The sequence below is a fragment of the Lutra lutra genome, chromosome X (genome assembly GCF_902655055.1).
Source record: "Lutra lutra chromosome X, mLutLut1.2, whole genome shotgun sequence".
Taxonomy (NCBI): Eukaryota; Metazoa; Chordata; class Mammalia; order Carnivora; family Mustelidae; genus Lutra; species Lutra lutra.
Window position 1 is genome coordinate 21,001,548 of NC_062296.1, and position 16,628 is coordinate 21,018,175.

Below are 16,628 nucleotides of genomic sequence, written 5' to 3' on the forward strand. Positions count from 1 at the left end.
TTGATTTTTATATTACTTTAATTAAAAACACACAAACATTAAAGTTATAATAGGTATTATATTATATTTATATTTTTGAGAGAATTTACGTTTGTATAATATTATCTGCCTATCCAAGAAAATACTATGTCTCTATTTTAAGATTGAATTTTATGCCCTTGAATAAAATTTTTATAGTTTTAAATTCTAGTTTCTATATTTCTTATATTGAGTTTATTCCTAATGTTTATATGCATGCTATCATCAATGAAATATTTTCTCCCATTTCCATTTGATGTCTTTTCCTCCAGTTTAATCAAGATGTAATTGACACAACATTGTGTAAGTTTGAAGTATACAATCTGTTGATTTGATACTCCTTTACAGTGGTTTGAAAGCGTCCAGGCTTTTGTATTTCTTTTGTTTATTTTAGCTGCATTTCCCTCTAGCTTCTCAGCGAATTTCTTTTTGAAGAATTCTAGCCTGTTTTAGTTGAGCTAAGGGGGCATAGTTTGTGCACATCTGAGCTTGAACTACTTAGGGATGGGGTAAGAGTGGGAATAGTGGGGAAAAAGCAGAGGCCAGGTGTGTTGGTGCAGCTGGAGTTCAGGGGAGACCTGGTAAAGCTGGGGTAGTTAGGAATAAGATAGGAGGGAGAGTTGTGTGTGCCATATTTTCGCCATCTGGATTATTCTTTTATCATCATCTTTCCATTCACATATGGAGAAACTGAAGGTCAAAGTAGTGCCTTGACTTGTCTCTTGCATCTCCCAGCAGGTGTTAGCAAGGTTAGTTCTGTTTTGCCAGATCACTGGGCCTGGAGCCCATGCTTGAGCTGTCACATTGTGACCTCTCCTTTTAGCATGTTTCTCTCCGTAGAAGAATACATTCTTGCGTTCATTTGTATGTTTATGTTAGCAAGTTTTTGTCAGTTTGCACTCATCCCTGTGCTGGGTATGCTCTGTGCATGGAGGTTGGGGCAGAAGACAACATTGTGATTCCCTTGCAGCATAGCGCCTCATGGGGAGGATGAACCATGAACTCTATCTCACAAGTGCCTTCATGTAAAGGCCATGCAAGGGAATATTAAGGTGGCATGCTGGTCCTTACATCATTCTCTAGTGAAGAGCTATCCCCATCCTTTTAAGACTTGTGGCACACTGTTATTGTTTGATTTCACAGCATCTACCCCACTCTGCAAAAAAAGGAAAAAAGTTCCATATGGCAGATATTTTTAAAATCAAAGTGAATTTAAAAATTATTCTGTTTTTAGAATTACCCTGCACATCTAGGGTGCAACGAGACAGGCATTCTCATATGCTGCAGATGGATGGGCGTGCAAATTGATACAATCTGTCTGGGAAGCATTTTAGCAATAAGCAATATGGGCTTTAAGGATTCATACCCTTTGACCCAGTAATTCCACTTCACTTAGATTTTAGTTAAAGGAAATAATCAGATTCATACAAATTACTGTAGAATGATTTTCAGCATGTCATTTTTTTCTTTTTAATATGGGCCTAGCTGTTTTAATGCTGGCAACTTCATATATTACTGCTCAGACTTCAACATGCTTTTCTTTTTTTTCTTTCTGTTTTAGAAATTAATTGTAATGCATATTAAATAATATATATCTCCTTTTTAAAAAAGATTTTATTTATTTGAGAGAGAGAGGTGGGGGGGAAGGGGCAGAGGGAGAGGGAGAGAACCTCAAGCCGACTCCAAGATGAGACTGGAGCCCAACTACTGGGGTTCAGTCTCACTACCCTGAGATCATGACCTGAGTTGACACCAAGAGTTGGATGCTCAACTGACTGAGCCACCCAGGTGCCCCCACATATGTATATATTGTTGAGAAGGGGAGGTGGAAATTGGGATTGGGTTGGTGATCAGAGGGGATTTAAACTTTATCTGTAACATTTTAAGTTTTTTCATGCAACATCATTTAAATAGTCAAAACCCAGAGGCCATTTAAATGCCCTACAATATGGAATGGTTAAATAGATTATGGCATGTACATATGATGGAATATTATATTGCCAGTATTAATATTTTTTGGAAGAGAAATTAACAACCATGGAAAAGTGTTCACCATACAGTGTTAAGCGAAAAACAGAGGGTACAAAATTATATTTATAATGTGATCTCAAATTTTTAAAATCATGAATGTTTATTTACCTGTTAAGGAAATACACCAAAACACATGGATATTCCTGAGTTGAGAGACTGTCAATGATTTTTTTCTTACATATCTATCTTCTGTTTTTTCTAAACCTTTACAATAAGCATGCATTACTCTTATTTTTAAATGATTATTTTTCTGATTCTAAGTATTACCAGCCTTTTTTATGCATATATTTTATTTTTGCAAGATAATATCCTTTTATGCATGTTACATGCTTTCTAGTGTACATTTTCATTTTGCAATATATTGTGAATATTGTCCTGTGTTTTCATTCACTTGTCTACATCATTTTAAATGGTTGCACAATATTCCATCCTATGCATGCATTTACTTAACCAATCCCCTGTGACACTGAGGTTATTTTCAGGTTTTCACTATTAAAAGGGACTCTGTGACAAATATCCTTCCATCAACATCTTTTGTGTATCTCTTTGTAATTTTGTTAAATTCCTAGAAACAGAATTGCTGGGTCAAAAAATATATGCCTTTAAAGTTTTGAGAGCCACTGCTTTATCACTTACTGATTATGTATAAAAATACCTTCCCCATCCTTGCCAATACTGGGTATTTTTATTATTTTTTATTAAAGATTTTATTTATTTGTCAGAGAGAGAGAGAGAGAGAACACAAGCAGGGGGGAGCAGCCGGCAGAGGGAGAAGCAAGTGGAGGGAGAAGCAGGCTCCCCACTGAGCAAGGAGCTCAATGCTGGACTCAACCCTGGGACCCTGGGATCATGACCTGAGCTGAAGGCAGACACTTAACCAACTGAGCCACCCAGGCGTCCCATTTTTATTCTTTTTAATATTTGTTAATATAGTAGGAGGTAACAGCATCTTTGTGTGCATCTTTTTATGCCTTCAATTCTTAGTGAATTTGAATGATTTCATTTCATATGCTTTTTAGCCATTTTTATTTCTTTTATAAATGTTTTTCTTTGTAATCTGCCAAAATACATGAAGAAACCTCTTTTCACATGTGCAGAAAAGAATTGCATGGTATTCAGTGGAATTTGATGGGATACTTGTTGATGTTGACAGTGCCCTCAGGCAGTGCTAATCTGGAAAAGACAGTGGGCCTAAGGAACTGGTGATTGCTCCCACTGCTTTTGGAGAAGTGAGACTTTGGGGCTCAAATAATGACTGGCAGTGATATTAACTGTCTTTACTGACCTACAGAAGCTACCAATGGTGCAGTGCCCCAGGGCCAGCGACCACCTCCTCGTATCAAGAATTTCCAGATCAACAACCAGATTGTAAAGCTGAAATACTGTTATACATGCAAGATCTTCCGACCTCCCCGGGCCTCCCATTGCAGCATCTGTGACAACTGTGTGGGTGAGTAAAACCAAAGGGGCTTTGTCTGAACTGAAGGAGAGGGTCAAGGTTATTTTTCTAGGGAAGAATCAGTAGTGGTGGGAAGATTGATTTATATAGGAAATAAGCTAGATTTAGTCAGGAAACTTTAGGAAGCAAGGTACTGAACAGCTGTAGATCAATTGTACTTCTATAGATCATATCATAGTTTAAAAATCCTCTAGTCTGAAATGTATTTAAAAAACCTTTTTGATAAATGGGGAAGTAAACTTGACCTGTTTTTCAAATCCGGATTTGTTTCAAGTGGAGCCCGCCTTACTTGGGGGGAGAGAGCTCTAGTCCACTGGAGGGCAGCATCGGGGAAGGAAGGGATATGTAAGAAGTAGTGTTCCCAAGAAGAAAGTTGCTAGCATTTATTGAGTTCCTACTATATCCCAGGCACTGTGCTAAGTGCTTTCCCTTTCTCTTATTTAAGACTCATCAGAACCCCATTTGGTGGGTATTATCCCCTTTTTACAGATGAGGAAATAGGTGATGCATCTTTGTGCAGGCTCATGTAATTAATATGATAAGAAACTGGAGTAGGGGGGCACCTGGGTGGCTCAGTGGGTTAAGCCTCTGCCTTCGGCTCAGGTCATGATCTCAGGGTTCTGGGATCGAGCCCCACATCAGGCTCTCTGCTCAGCAGGGAGCCTGCTTCCCCCCTCTTTCTCTGCCTACCTGTGATCTCTCTCTCTCTCTGTCAAATAAATAAATAATTAAAAAAAAAAAAAAGAAACTGGAGTAGGTCTGATTCCAAAACTGTCATTTCATCTTTCTCTGCCGATGTTGCAAGGGTGGTGGGTGTGCATAGTACATGGGTCTGTGCTTCTATCTGCATATATGTGGCTTAGTTGTAATCACTGCCTACTGTGTGTTGAACCCTGGGAAAGATCAGAAACAGTCAGTAAATATGTCTGTTGATAATGTGCAACTCCTTACCTTACCAATAAGCATACTTTTAAAAAAAGATTTTGTTTTTTTTATTTGAGAGAGAGAGCACAAGTGCACATGCATGTGGGGTAGGGATTGGGGGAAGGAGCAGAGGGGGAGGGAAAAGGATAAACAGACTCTGTCCTGAGAACAGAGCCCAACACAGGGCTCAGGGTTTGATCCCAGGACCCTGAGATCATGATCTGAGCCAAAAGCAAGAGTCAGATGCTTAACTGACTGAGCCACCAGGCTCCCCAAGCATACTTCTAGCACTCTTTGTATATGCCATGAAACATGCCTCACTGAGTACATTGCTTTCTTCTTATTAGCCAATTCTTTGGGCAAATGTTGGGAAGATAAAGTTTACTTTATATGGTAAAAATCTGTATGTAGATAGGACTTTTATAAATTAAAACTTGTTTTAAATTAGATAGGAAGCTTGATATTTCAAGAAGTTCTGATATGAAGGTTTTTTTTTTAAAGATTTTATTTATTTATTTGACAGACAGAGATCACAAGTAGGCAGAGAGGCAGGCAGAGAGAGGGGGGAGCAGGCTCTCTGCTGAGCAGAGAGCCTGATGTGGGGCTCGATCCCAGGACCCTGGGATCATGACCTGAGCCGAAGGCAGAGGCTTTAACCCACTGAGCCACCCAGGTGCTCCTGATGTGAAGGTTTACATAAAGAATTCTCTTTCCTTATTAATATTCTTAAGTATAAAGAACTTTGATTTTTTAAAAAGAAGCACTAACATTCCAGTAGAAATATGGACAGTTTGTAAAATAGGAAATGTAATTAACTAGTTAACATGAAAAAGGGTCATCCCTACTAAAAATCAAAGAAATAAAAATTAAAACAGGGTCTCTTAAAATCTAGAACATTAGCAAATAAAACCTGGTAATGCTTAGTCCTACCCTGACAGAAGTGTAAATTGGAACAAACTTTTTGGAAGACAACCTAGTAAGATTCATAAAAGCTTTAAAATATGTATACCCTTTGATGCCAGTGATTCCCTTTCTAGGGATAGATCCCCAGATAGAAAATAATAAAATAAAAATATTCCCTTTCTAGGCATAGATCCCTGGATAGAAAATAGGGATGTGGTAAAAGATTTAGGTATGGAATTATTTACCTCAGGATTATTATGATGATGAAAAATTGGATAAACCTAATTAACCACCCGTAGATAAGTGGTCAAATAAATTGTGGGACATTCATGCAATAGACTTGTGGGGAAAGCTCAGATCAGAAAGCTAAATGAAGGGCGCTGGCGTGGCTTAGTCGTTAAGTGTCTGCCTTCAGCTCAGGTCATGAACCCGGGATCCTGGGATCGAGCCCCGCATGGGGCTCCCTGCTCAGCGGGAAGCCTGCTCCTCCCTCCCTCACTCCCTCTGCTTGTGTTCCCTCTCGCTGTGTCTCTCTGTCAAGTAAATAAACAAAATCTTAAAAAAAAAAAAGAAAGCTAAATGAAATAAAATAGGAGATAGGCTACATTTATAGCGTGATCTCAGTTACACAGTTGAAAAAATATATATAAAGATATATGCAAGGAAATATACCAGAATGCTTATGCTTATAGTTTCTTATCTATAGGTTGTGGAATTATGAGTGATTTTATTTCCTCTATTTTTCTTTTTTCTTTCGAGTTTTCTGTGATGAGCATATGTTAGTTATATTATCAGAAAAAGTATGATTTAAGGGGCACCTGGGTGGCTCAGTGGGTTAAAGCCTCTGCCTTCGGCTCAGGTCATGATCCCAGGGTCCTGGGATCGAGCCCCACATCAGGCTCTCTGCTCGGCAGGGAGCCTGCTTCCCTTGCTCTCTCTCTGCCTGCTTCTCTGCCTACTTGTGATCTCTGTCTGTCAAATAAATAAATAAAATCTTTAGAAAAAAAAAAAAGAAAAAGTATGATTTAAAATAGTAGGGGGTGCCTGGGTGGCTCAGTCGGTTAAGAGTCCAACTCTTGATTTCAGCTCAGGCCATAATCTCAGGATCATGAGGTCAAGCTCTGTGTTGGGCTTCACGCTCAGCATGGAGTCTGCTTGAGATTCTCTGTCTCCTTTCCCTCCACCCCTCCCACCCTAAAATAAATAAATAAAATCTTAAAAAATAAAAATAAAATACAGTAAAAATGTATCTGTATAAATCTACAGTTTTCAATGTTTTTATATGGCAGTTTTACTTAAAGTGAGGCCATATCTGTAATTCTTCTTTTCTAATTTATTTTATTTTATTTTTTAAAAGATTTTATTTATTTATTTGACCCAGAGAGAGAGAGATCATAAGTAGGCAGAGCAGCAGGCAGAGAGATGGGGGGAAACAGGCTCCCTGCTGAGCAGAGAACCCGATGTGGAGCTTGATCCCAGAACCCTGAGATCATGACTTGAGCCAGAGGCAGAGGCTTAACTCACTGAGCCACTCAGGCACCCCAATATCTATAATTCTTGATCCAGATATTACCCTAATCAGTTGGATGTGTCTTTTCCACATATTCTTTTCCTTTGCTGGAAAGATATATTGTAGCCATTTAGCCAGGAGATGTACCATTCTTACAGTCTTAATTTTGACCAGTACATAGCTCATTTTTTAAATGCTGTATTTTATTCATTAAAATAACACATGTTCATTGTAGAAAATATGGGAAGTACAGCAAGTACAAATAAAACTTAATCCCAAATTTACTCTCCATTTTTCTGTATCTCCTTCCACTGTCGCTTGTTTGGAAGTTAGATCACACATGATAGAGTTTTTCTCTTAAAGATTTTATTTATTTATTTGACAGACAGAGATCACAAGTAGGCAGAGAGAGAGGAAGAGAAGCAAGCTCCCTGCTGAGCAGAGAGCCCAATGCGGGGCTCGATCCCAGGACCCTGGGATCATGACCTGAGCCGAAGGCAGAGGCTTTAACCCATTGAGCCACCCAGGCACCCCACACATGATAGAGTTTTTAATCCTGCCTTTGTCATTTAACATTATATCCTGAGCATTTTTCTACATCTTTAATAAATATTTTTTGAATATATTATTTTAATGACTGCATAATCCATCATATGGCTATATTCTAGTTTATTTAGGCAGTTTCCTCTAATTAAATATTATTTACTATTCCATTTTACTCATTATTATTACACTGCAATCAAAATGATTAAATTTAAGGATGTGGAGAAATTGGAACCTTCATATACTGCTGGTGGGAATATAAAATGGTGCAGCCACTATGGAAGACAGTTTGGCAGTTCCTCAAAAAGTTAAACATGGAATTATCATATGATCCAGCAGTTCCACTCCTGGATGTGTGTGTGTGTGTGTGTGTGTGTGTATCTAAATTAGTCTGTTCAGACTACCATAACAAAATACCACAGACTGGGGAGCTTAAAAGAAATTTATTTTTCCACAGTTCTGGAGGTTAGAAGTCCAAGATCAGGGTGCCGACAGGATTGATGTCTGGTGAGGTCTCTGTTTCTGGCTTGCAGAGGCCACCTTCTTGCTCTGTTCATATGGCTAGTTTTCTGTGCTCATGCACTCCTGGTGTCTCATCTTCTTCCTATAAGGATACCAATCTGACAGGATTAAGGCCTTACTCTTATGACCTCATTTAACCTTAGCTACCTCCTTAGAAGCCCTGTCTCCAAATACAGTCACATTGGAGGTTAGAGCTTCAACATATAAATTTGGGTGGGGGGACACAATTCTGTCCATAAAAACACCAAAAAAGAATTGAAAATAGATCAAACATTTCTGTATATCAGTGTGCATGGCCGTATTTCCAAAAGATGGAAACAACGTCCATCAACAGATGAATGAATAAACAAAATGTGGTATATCCATACAATGGAATATTACTGAGCTATAAGGAGGAATGAAGTGCTGATATATGCTGAATGTGGATGAATCTTGAAAACATTATGCTAAGTGAAAGAAGCCAGACAGAAAAAGTCAAATATCGTATGATTGCACTTATGTGAAATATCTAGAATGGCTATAGAGACAGAAAGATTAGAGGTTACCAGGGTCTGGGGGAAGGGGAAAACAGAGAGTTACTCTTTAATGGGTACAGAGCTTCTCTTTGGGGTTGGTGAAAATTTTTGGAAATAGGTAGTGGTGATGGTTGCACAACACTGAATGTAATCAATGTCACTGAATTGTACACTTAAAATGAATAAATTGGCAAATTATGTATTATATATTTTGCCACAATAAAAAATCTAATAAAAAATTACTGAACTTAAAATTTCTGTACACATCTCTATTTCCTTATGAGAAGTTACTGAAAATGGATTTATTTTGCCAAAGGGGTGTGAGCTCTATTATGGCATTGATACACACTGCCAAATTGCTTTTCAGAAAGGCTCTCTGAATTTATACTCCCACAAAGAGTATATTAGTATCTATTTTATGCTATTCTTACCAGCACTGGATATTATTATTATTATTTTTTTGATATTATTTTTTTATATTCTTATTTTGATAGATAAAAATTCTTATTTTATACTAGTATTGCACTGAATTATTAGTGAATCTGAAAACATTTAAATATATGGTTATGTGGTATTTAACTGTTTTTGCCCTTTGGCTATTTTCTTGAAGGAGTATTTTGTATTTTGTTATTGATTTGTAAGGCTTTCTCAGATACTAAGGTACAAAATTGACATATATTTCCATTGTTTTTTTTCCTGTTTAATATTCTTTTATAGTATTTTTAACATGTATAAAATATTTTTAAGATTTATAGAGTCAAGTATATTTTTCTTTAACATCTGTGTTTTCCTCTATTAATTTTATGCTTACTTAGAAAATCCTTATCTGTACAGTGGATAAATGTTCATCTGTTCTTTTTTTAAAAGACTTATTTATTTATTTTTGAGAGAGAGAACAAGAGCAGGAGCAGGAGGAGCAGAGAGAGAGAAAATCTCAAGCAGACCCCGTGTGGAGTGCAGAACCTGACTTGAGGCTCGATCTCACAATCCTGAGATCATGACCTGAGTCAAAACCAAGAGTTGGCCGCTCAACAGGCTGTGCCACCCTGACGCCCCTCATCTATTCTTTATGGTTATTTTTTGGTTATATTTTGTTTTTATATTTATTTTTTAAAGTTTTTTAGAGAGGTGGAGGGGGCAGAGGGAGAGGGAGAAAGAGAATCTTAGGCAGGCTTCACACCCAGCTCAGAGCCCAGTGTGGGACTGGATCTCACAACCTTGAGATCATGATCTGAGTGGAAATCAAAAGTCAGACACTTAACCAACTGAGCCACCCAGGTGCCGCTGTAGTTTTATCATTTTTTTTAAGCTAGAGGTTAAGAAAAACCACACTACTCATTTTCCGAAATTTCTTTGGCTATTTTCACCTACTTATTCTTCCTGAACTTAGTAAGTCCACCTAAGATTTTTCTTTGGAAAAGCAAAATCTCTTGTCACCTGGCAGTGAGGCAGCTTGCTTGACCCCTCAGTGCCTTAGTTTCTTCAACTGCAATGTGAGGAAAAGAATATCTTCTTTTGCTTGACTTCCAGAGTGATTGTGGGGATCAAATGAAATGACTGAAAACATTGTGAAAAATAGAAACCAGTGTTTTTTATAATCAAAATCGGCAGTGATCTTGGGGGTCTCTAAATCAGGTACTATGTGGATGGCATGCTATACTTTGTTTTGGAGGCTTTGGCACTGGACTCTCTCTTTCTCCCACAGAGCGCTTTGACCATCACTGCCCCTGGGTGGGGAATTGTGTTGGAAAGAGGAACTACCGCTACTTCTACCTCTTTATCCTATCTCTCTCCCTCCTCACGATTTATGTCTTCGCCTTCAACATCGTCTATGTGGCTCTCAGTGAGTATGCAGGGCAGTGTCTGTTGGTGAAGGGTGGGAAAACACTTTGAGAGCTAAGGGGAGTGGTTGGGTTTCTTGGTGGGACTTTACCATTGCAGAGGCACCCTAGGACCAATTAGAAATGAATACTACCCTCTGCTCTCAAGCTTAGCACCAAACCTCAGCTCATATCAATCCATATTCCTGAGAATGTTGACCTTGTCATTGGCCTTCTGCTGAAGACCGAGGCTCTGATTACTGTACCCAGTAATCAGGGTACCCAGAGTAGTGGGCGTTTCTGAGGTGATCCCAAAGGTTGAGGAAGTATTTTGGCTCTGCATCCTTTCTTCTGCCTTGTAAGACCTGCTTTGTGCCAGGTGGTAGAAGGGGTTATACAAGAGAAATGTCTTTCAGTAGCTCGTGGTCTACTTTGGGAGACAGAAAATACACACCCACATGTATGCATGTGCATGCACACACGCGTGCACACACACCAAATCACCCTAAAGCCAGATGGGGTGTGGAGTTAAAGGAGGCTTCTTCATCAAGAGATGAGTTCTCAGCTGGATTTTGAACAAGGGAGGTATATAGATTGGTGAGGAGAAAGGATTTTTCTTGAATATTTCTGATTTCTTTCATCTATGAATGAATATTCCCCATCCATGCCCATAGTTGGGGGCTCAGGAAAAGGGAGGGGAGCGGGAAGCTTGACTTCTGCCAGACTCTGTAGTCCAGTGCCAGGTCCCACAGTGAAAATGTAAACTCTTTAGTGAGGATACTGCCAGCTTGTAGGTGAGAGTCCCTTGTTTGAGTGAGGGCTTAATCTCTTAGCAGCTTGTAACACGGGATAAGGAGGGAAGGAAATGAGTGGGTACTAGGATAAATGTGCATTTTTTTACTAAAGTCATTGATTTTTCTTTCTACTTGTCCTCCCAATTTAACAGAATCCTTGAAAATTGGCTTCCTGGAGACGTTGAAAGAAACTCCTGGAACATATCCTCCCCTGGCAGTATGTCCCTGTGACGCCCTCTTAAACTAGTTTAGAGTAGGCTTTCTCTCTGCATTTCTCCCACCATCTCATTTTTTTATCTGTTAGAGAGTGCCAAGATCTAAAATTTTTTAAAAAAAATGTAGTCTTAATGGTAGCAACCAGAATGGAAGATGGCCAGGGCTTAAAGGGAGGTCTTTCCCTCACTCCTTTCTCCACTGCCTCTCTCCCAAGTCCTTCTGACCCAGGCTCAGCCCTGCCTCCTCTAGTGGGCTGTGTTTGTTTCAGTACTCCTCTTACCTCACTTGACCAAAGCCCCCCCTTTCTGTTATAGCTCAGGCTTATTTTGTACAACAGTTGCATTTCTGAGAAAGAGATTCCGATGGGATTTCTGTAAGTCACGTTCTGTTTTTCCCACCAGTTTTTCATTTATAAAGTTTATTTTTCGATGGATTTTCCACTGGCAGTGAAGACCAACATTATTTAGCTTTGGCCTTCTTCTAAACTTTCTCTTCAAAGAGCTAATGATGAATAAACAAACACTTAAAAACACCAGAAACATTAGAGAGCCACTTGTAGTGAATAAATAGGAGTCCTTTACCTTTCATATATCCAGTGAGTTTAGAATTCATCTGTTGTTATATATGGATACTTGGCCATTTCTGATATATGTTTTGAGAGGTACAGATGGTATGATTGTTGCCATGAGGCTGAGGCATTGAGTCCCCTGGTGTAGCTTCTTCAACATTCCTTAGCATCACCTCACTGTCCTAGAAGTGCTCATTTGCTTCTTCACACTGTGGTCCGTCGTGGGACTGACTGGATTTCACACTTTCCTCGTGGCTCTCAACCAGACAACAAATGAAGACGTGAGTCAACTTTCCCTCTTCCTCATCACATATTCTTCCTTCTCCAAAGCCTGTGCTCTCATTACCTGCCCGAGAACGGAGTCCCCAGGGCTTGGTAGGTCAAGGCGGACAGAAAGCTGGTTTGCGAGATTGTTAAATCCAGTGTGTGGAAGAGGAAGCACACTGCTTTGTTTGGGAAGAAGAGGTTCAGTGGTTGAGTGGGTACAAGGTCTTCAGCTGTTCATAAGTCCTTACAGGCTAGTTAGGGCCTCTGGATTTGGAATGGAGAGGGACAGTTGCACTGAATAAATCCTTGCTTTTTAAAACTTACCAATTAAGGGGCACCTGGGTGGCTCAGTCATTAAAACTTACCAATTAATCCATGTTCATTGTAGAAAATCAGAAAATGCAGATGAGTAAATCACAGCAAGTAAGTCCCCATAACTTTACCTCCTGGATTTCATCATGGTTCTGTTTTTTTAAGTTTTTCTCTAAATTCACCATTGTTAATGGTATGATTTGTAGTCCTCCAGACTTGTTCCTGTGTTTGTTTAGATGAATATATATTTTGTATTTTTAATTGAAAATAATACATGCTGTTCAGCCTCTGATTTTTCACTCAATTGTCAATATTTTTCTATGGCTATGCAGGTATTTCTTTTTTTCCTGTTGTGGTAAAATATACATATTATAAAATGCACTGTCTTAGCCATGTTGAAATGTAGAATTCAGTGGCAGGAAGTACATTCATGTTGTTGTGCTACCATCACCACCATCCATCTCCACAGCTTTTCATCTTTCCATGCTGCAGGTGTTTCTGCAACATAATTTTTACTATAGGCCTTGGCTTTTATCTTGCAGATCAAAGGCTCATGGACAGGGAAGAATCGCGTTCAGAATCCCTATAGCCATGGCAACATTGTGAAGAACTGCTGTGAAGTGCTGTGTGGCCCCTTGCCCCCCAGGTACTCAGCAGACTAGAAGATTCTGGGATTCTTGGGACAAGCAGTTCAACCTGATCCTATTACCTGGCCTCATGCATTCTTTTTTTTTTTTAATTAGAGAGAGAGAGAGAGAGAGCAAAAGTGGGGTGGGAGAGGGCAGAGGGAGAGGTAGAGAGAATCCTGAAGCAGATTCCCCACTGAGTAGGGAGCCTAATACAGGGGCTCGATCTCAGGGCCCTGAGATCATGACCTGAGCCGAAATCAAGGGTTGGACACTTAACCGACCGAGCGCCCCCCAGGTGCTCCTGATGCATTCTTCTGAATGTGGCCTTTTGGGGTCAAATGGGTTTTCCTGGGGATTATCCCTTGGTGCCATATCTATATGGACCGCAGACCACAGGGATGACCTTTTTTTTTGAAGGGATGACCTTTCATTCTTATTTATTTGTTCCCTGCCTAATGTGGTGTTCCCTGGTCTGTTGAAGAAAAAACAATGGAAGACAGGAGGCATGTGCTAGGAAACACTAGGCTGCTAAAGGGCAGGTTTATGTTTTCTAGCACACACAGAGAGGTTCTGGTTGGGGCAGATGGGTGGAGGGGTGAATACAAAGTGCTTTATTAACGGTCCTCTCTCCTTCAGTGTGCTGGACCGAAGGGGTATTTTGCCACTGGAGGAAAGTGGAAGTCGACCTCCCAGTACTCAAGAGACCAGTAGCAGCCTTTTGCCACAGAGCCCAGTAAGTATTCCTGACCTAACAGCTGAGTCAGTGATAGAAGGTGTAGGCTAATTTATACCTTTGAAATATAATTAGGCAATTTCATGTCTAGTCATTCCAGCTTCTCTGTCTCTGCTTCTGCCCTGACATTGTCCTCAGATCTTTGTGCCCTTGTGGTGGATTAAGAGCAAATCATTTCTTAGACATTCTGTGCCAGTCACTGTGCTAGGTGCTAGGGATATGCCAGTGAACATGACAAACAATGTCCCTGATCTCAAGGAGCTCATTGTCTAGTGGGGATGTGAGACAAGAAAATATGCCATTGCTCAATGTTATGAAAAGTGACTCGAGGAGGAAAGCATTAAAATGCTGTCAGACCTAAGATAGGGGTGAGGGCAGTAGGTTCGAGTTAATGGAGGGGTTATCTTGGTGGAAGGGGGCTTCCTCCCTGGCATATGCAGATGTTGTAGAAGATCTCCCAGTCCTCTTGCTCAGGATATGCTTTACAAAGTATGTTCCTAAAAAGTTAGTATTTGACATTTCTTTTTAAAAAATTATTTATTTATTTATTTATTTATTTATTTATTTGAGAGAGGGAGAGCACAAGCGGGGGGGAGGAGCAGAGGGAGAAGCAGACTTCCCGCCCAGCGGGGAGCCGGATGTGGGGCTGACCCTGGGATCATGACCCTGAGATCATGACCTGAGCCAAAGGCAGATGCTTAACCATCTGAGCCACCCAGGAGGCCCTTGACATTTCTATTTTTTCATAATAGCTTTATTGAGCTATAATTCACATATTATAAAATCCCTGTTTAAAGCCCCTTTATGGCTCACTGGTTTGTAGTATATTCAGAGTTGTGCAATCATCACAACAATCAATTTTAAGACATTTTCATGGTCCCTCACCAAACCACTGCACCCATCAGCAGTCACTCTCTCTTTTCTTCCTAGTTCCCCCAACCCCATCCTTAGGCAACTATTAATTTACTTTCTTTTACTATAGATTTTCCTCTTCTGTACATTCCATATAAATGGAATTACATCATGTGTGGTCATTTATGTCTGGCTTCTTTTATTTGACATAATATTTTCTCAAGGTTCCTCCATGTTGTTTCATTCCTTTATATGGCTGAATAATATTCCCTTATATGGATAATACCACATTTTATGTATACATTCCTCCTTTGGGTTCTTTGCATTTTTTGGTTATTATGAATAATGCAGTGATGAACTTTCCTGTGCAAGTTTTTACGTAGACACATAATAATCATTTGTCTTGGGTGTATACACAGGAGTGAAATCACTGGGTCCTATAATAACTCTATGTTTAACCTTTTGAGTACCTGGTGGACTATTTTCCGAAGTGGCTGCACCTTTTTGCATCCCCTACCGGAAATGTATGAGGGTGTCCGTTTCTCCACATTCTTGGCAACACTTGTCAGTATTTGCCATTTTGGTTCCAGCCATCATAGTGGGTATGTGGTGGTATCTCATTATGGTTACGATTTGCATTTCCCTAATGATGTTGAGCATCTTGTCATGAGCTTATTAGTCATTTGTGTATCTTCTTTGGAGAAGTGTCTGTTCAGATCCTTTATCCATTTTTAAATTGGGCGACTTTTTTTTTTAATTATTGTTGAATACGAAGTGTTCTATATATATTCTCTATGTTAGTCCCTTATCAGGTATATGATCTGTGAATATTTTCTCCCATTCTGCGGGTTGTCTTTTCACTTTCTTGATGGTGTCCTTTAAAGCACAAAAGTTTAAATTTTGATGTAGTCCAATGTATCTATTTTTTTCTTTTGTTTCTTGGGCTTTTGTTGTCAGATCTAATAAACCATTGTTTAATCCAAGGTCACAAAGACTTAGGTCTTTGTGTTTTCCAAGAGTTTTATAGTTTTAGCTCTTATGTTTAGATCTTTGATCCATTTTGAGATAATTTCTATATATGGTGTGAGGTAGAAGGTTCAAATTCTTTCTTTTGCATGTGGATATCCGGTTGCCTCAGTATCCTCTGTTGAAAAGACTATTTCTTCCCCATTGAATTGTCTTGGCACCTTTGTCAAAAGTCAGTTGACTGTAAATTCAAGAGTTTGTTTCTGGAGTCTTAGTCCTATTTCACTGATCAATATATCAGTTCTTGTGCCGGTATCACACCGTCTTGGTTATTGTAGTGTTGTAGTAAGTTTTGAAATTAGGAAGTGTGAGTAGTACAAATTTATTCTTTATTTATTCGATTGTTTTGGCTGTTCTGGGTCCCTTGAATGTTCATATGCATCTTAGGATCAGCTTGTCAATTTGCAAAGAAGCCAACTGGAATTTTTTTTTTTAAGATTTTATTTATTTATTTGACAGAGAGAGATCACAAGTAGACAGAGAGGCAGGCAGAGAGAGAGAGAGAGAGGGAAGCAGGCTCCCCGCTGAGCAGAGAGCCCGATGCGGGACTCGATCCCAGGACCCTGACATCATGACCTGAGCCGAAGGCAGCGGCTTAACCCACTGAGCCACCCAGGCGCCCACCAACTGGAATTTTGATGGGGATTGTGTTGAATCTGTACATTAATTTTTGGAGTATTGTCTCTCTAATAAGATTAAATCTTCTAAACCATTATTAACATGCTGTCTGCACTTTTTTAGGTCTTCTTTAATTTCTTCAACATGTTGTATTTTTCAGAGTATAAGTTTTTAAATTTTATTTATTTATTTAGAGCGTGCACATGAGAGTGGGGGGAGGGGCAGAGGAAGAGGGAGAGAAAATCTCAAGCAGACTCTGTGCTGAGCACAGAGCCAAATGTGGGGCTTCATCTCATGACCCTGAGACCATGACTTGAGCTGAAATTAACAGTCAGATGCTTAACCAACTGAGCCACCTAGGAGCCCCT

General features: G+C 39.5%; 1 protein-coding gene across 2 annotated transcripts in view; it reads left to right on the plus strand.

Moving 5' to 3' along the window:
• ZDHHC9 (zinc finger DHHC-type palmitoyltransferase 9) overlaps positions 1–16,628 on the plus strand; it is a 32,867-nt gene that overhangs the window by 13,432 nt on the left and 2,807 nt on the right. For both annotated transcript variants that reach the window (XM_047715214.1, XM_047715215.1), the window contains 6 exons: positions 3,341–3,499; positions 10,131–10,268; positions 11,192–11,240; positions 12,002–12,104; positions 12,945–13,048; positions 13,668–13,764. In XM_047715214.1, the coding sequence (XP_047571170.1) occupies positions 3,341–3,499; positions 10,131–10,268; positions 11,192–11,240; positions 12,002–12,104; positions 12,945–13,048; positions 13,668–13,764 (650 nt within the window). The remainder of the gene's footprint in view (positions 1–3,340; positions 3,500–10,130; positions 10,269–11,191; positions 11,241–12,001; positions 12,105–12,944; positions 13,049–13,667; positions 13,765–16,628) is intronic.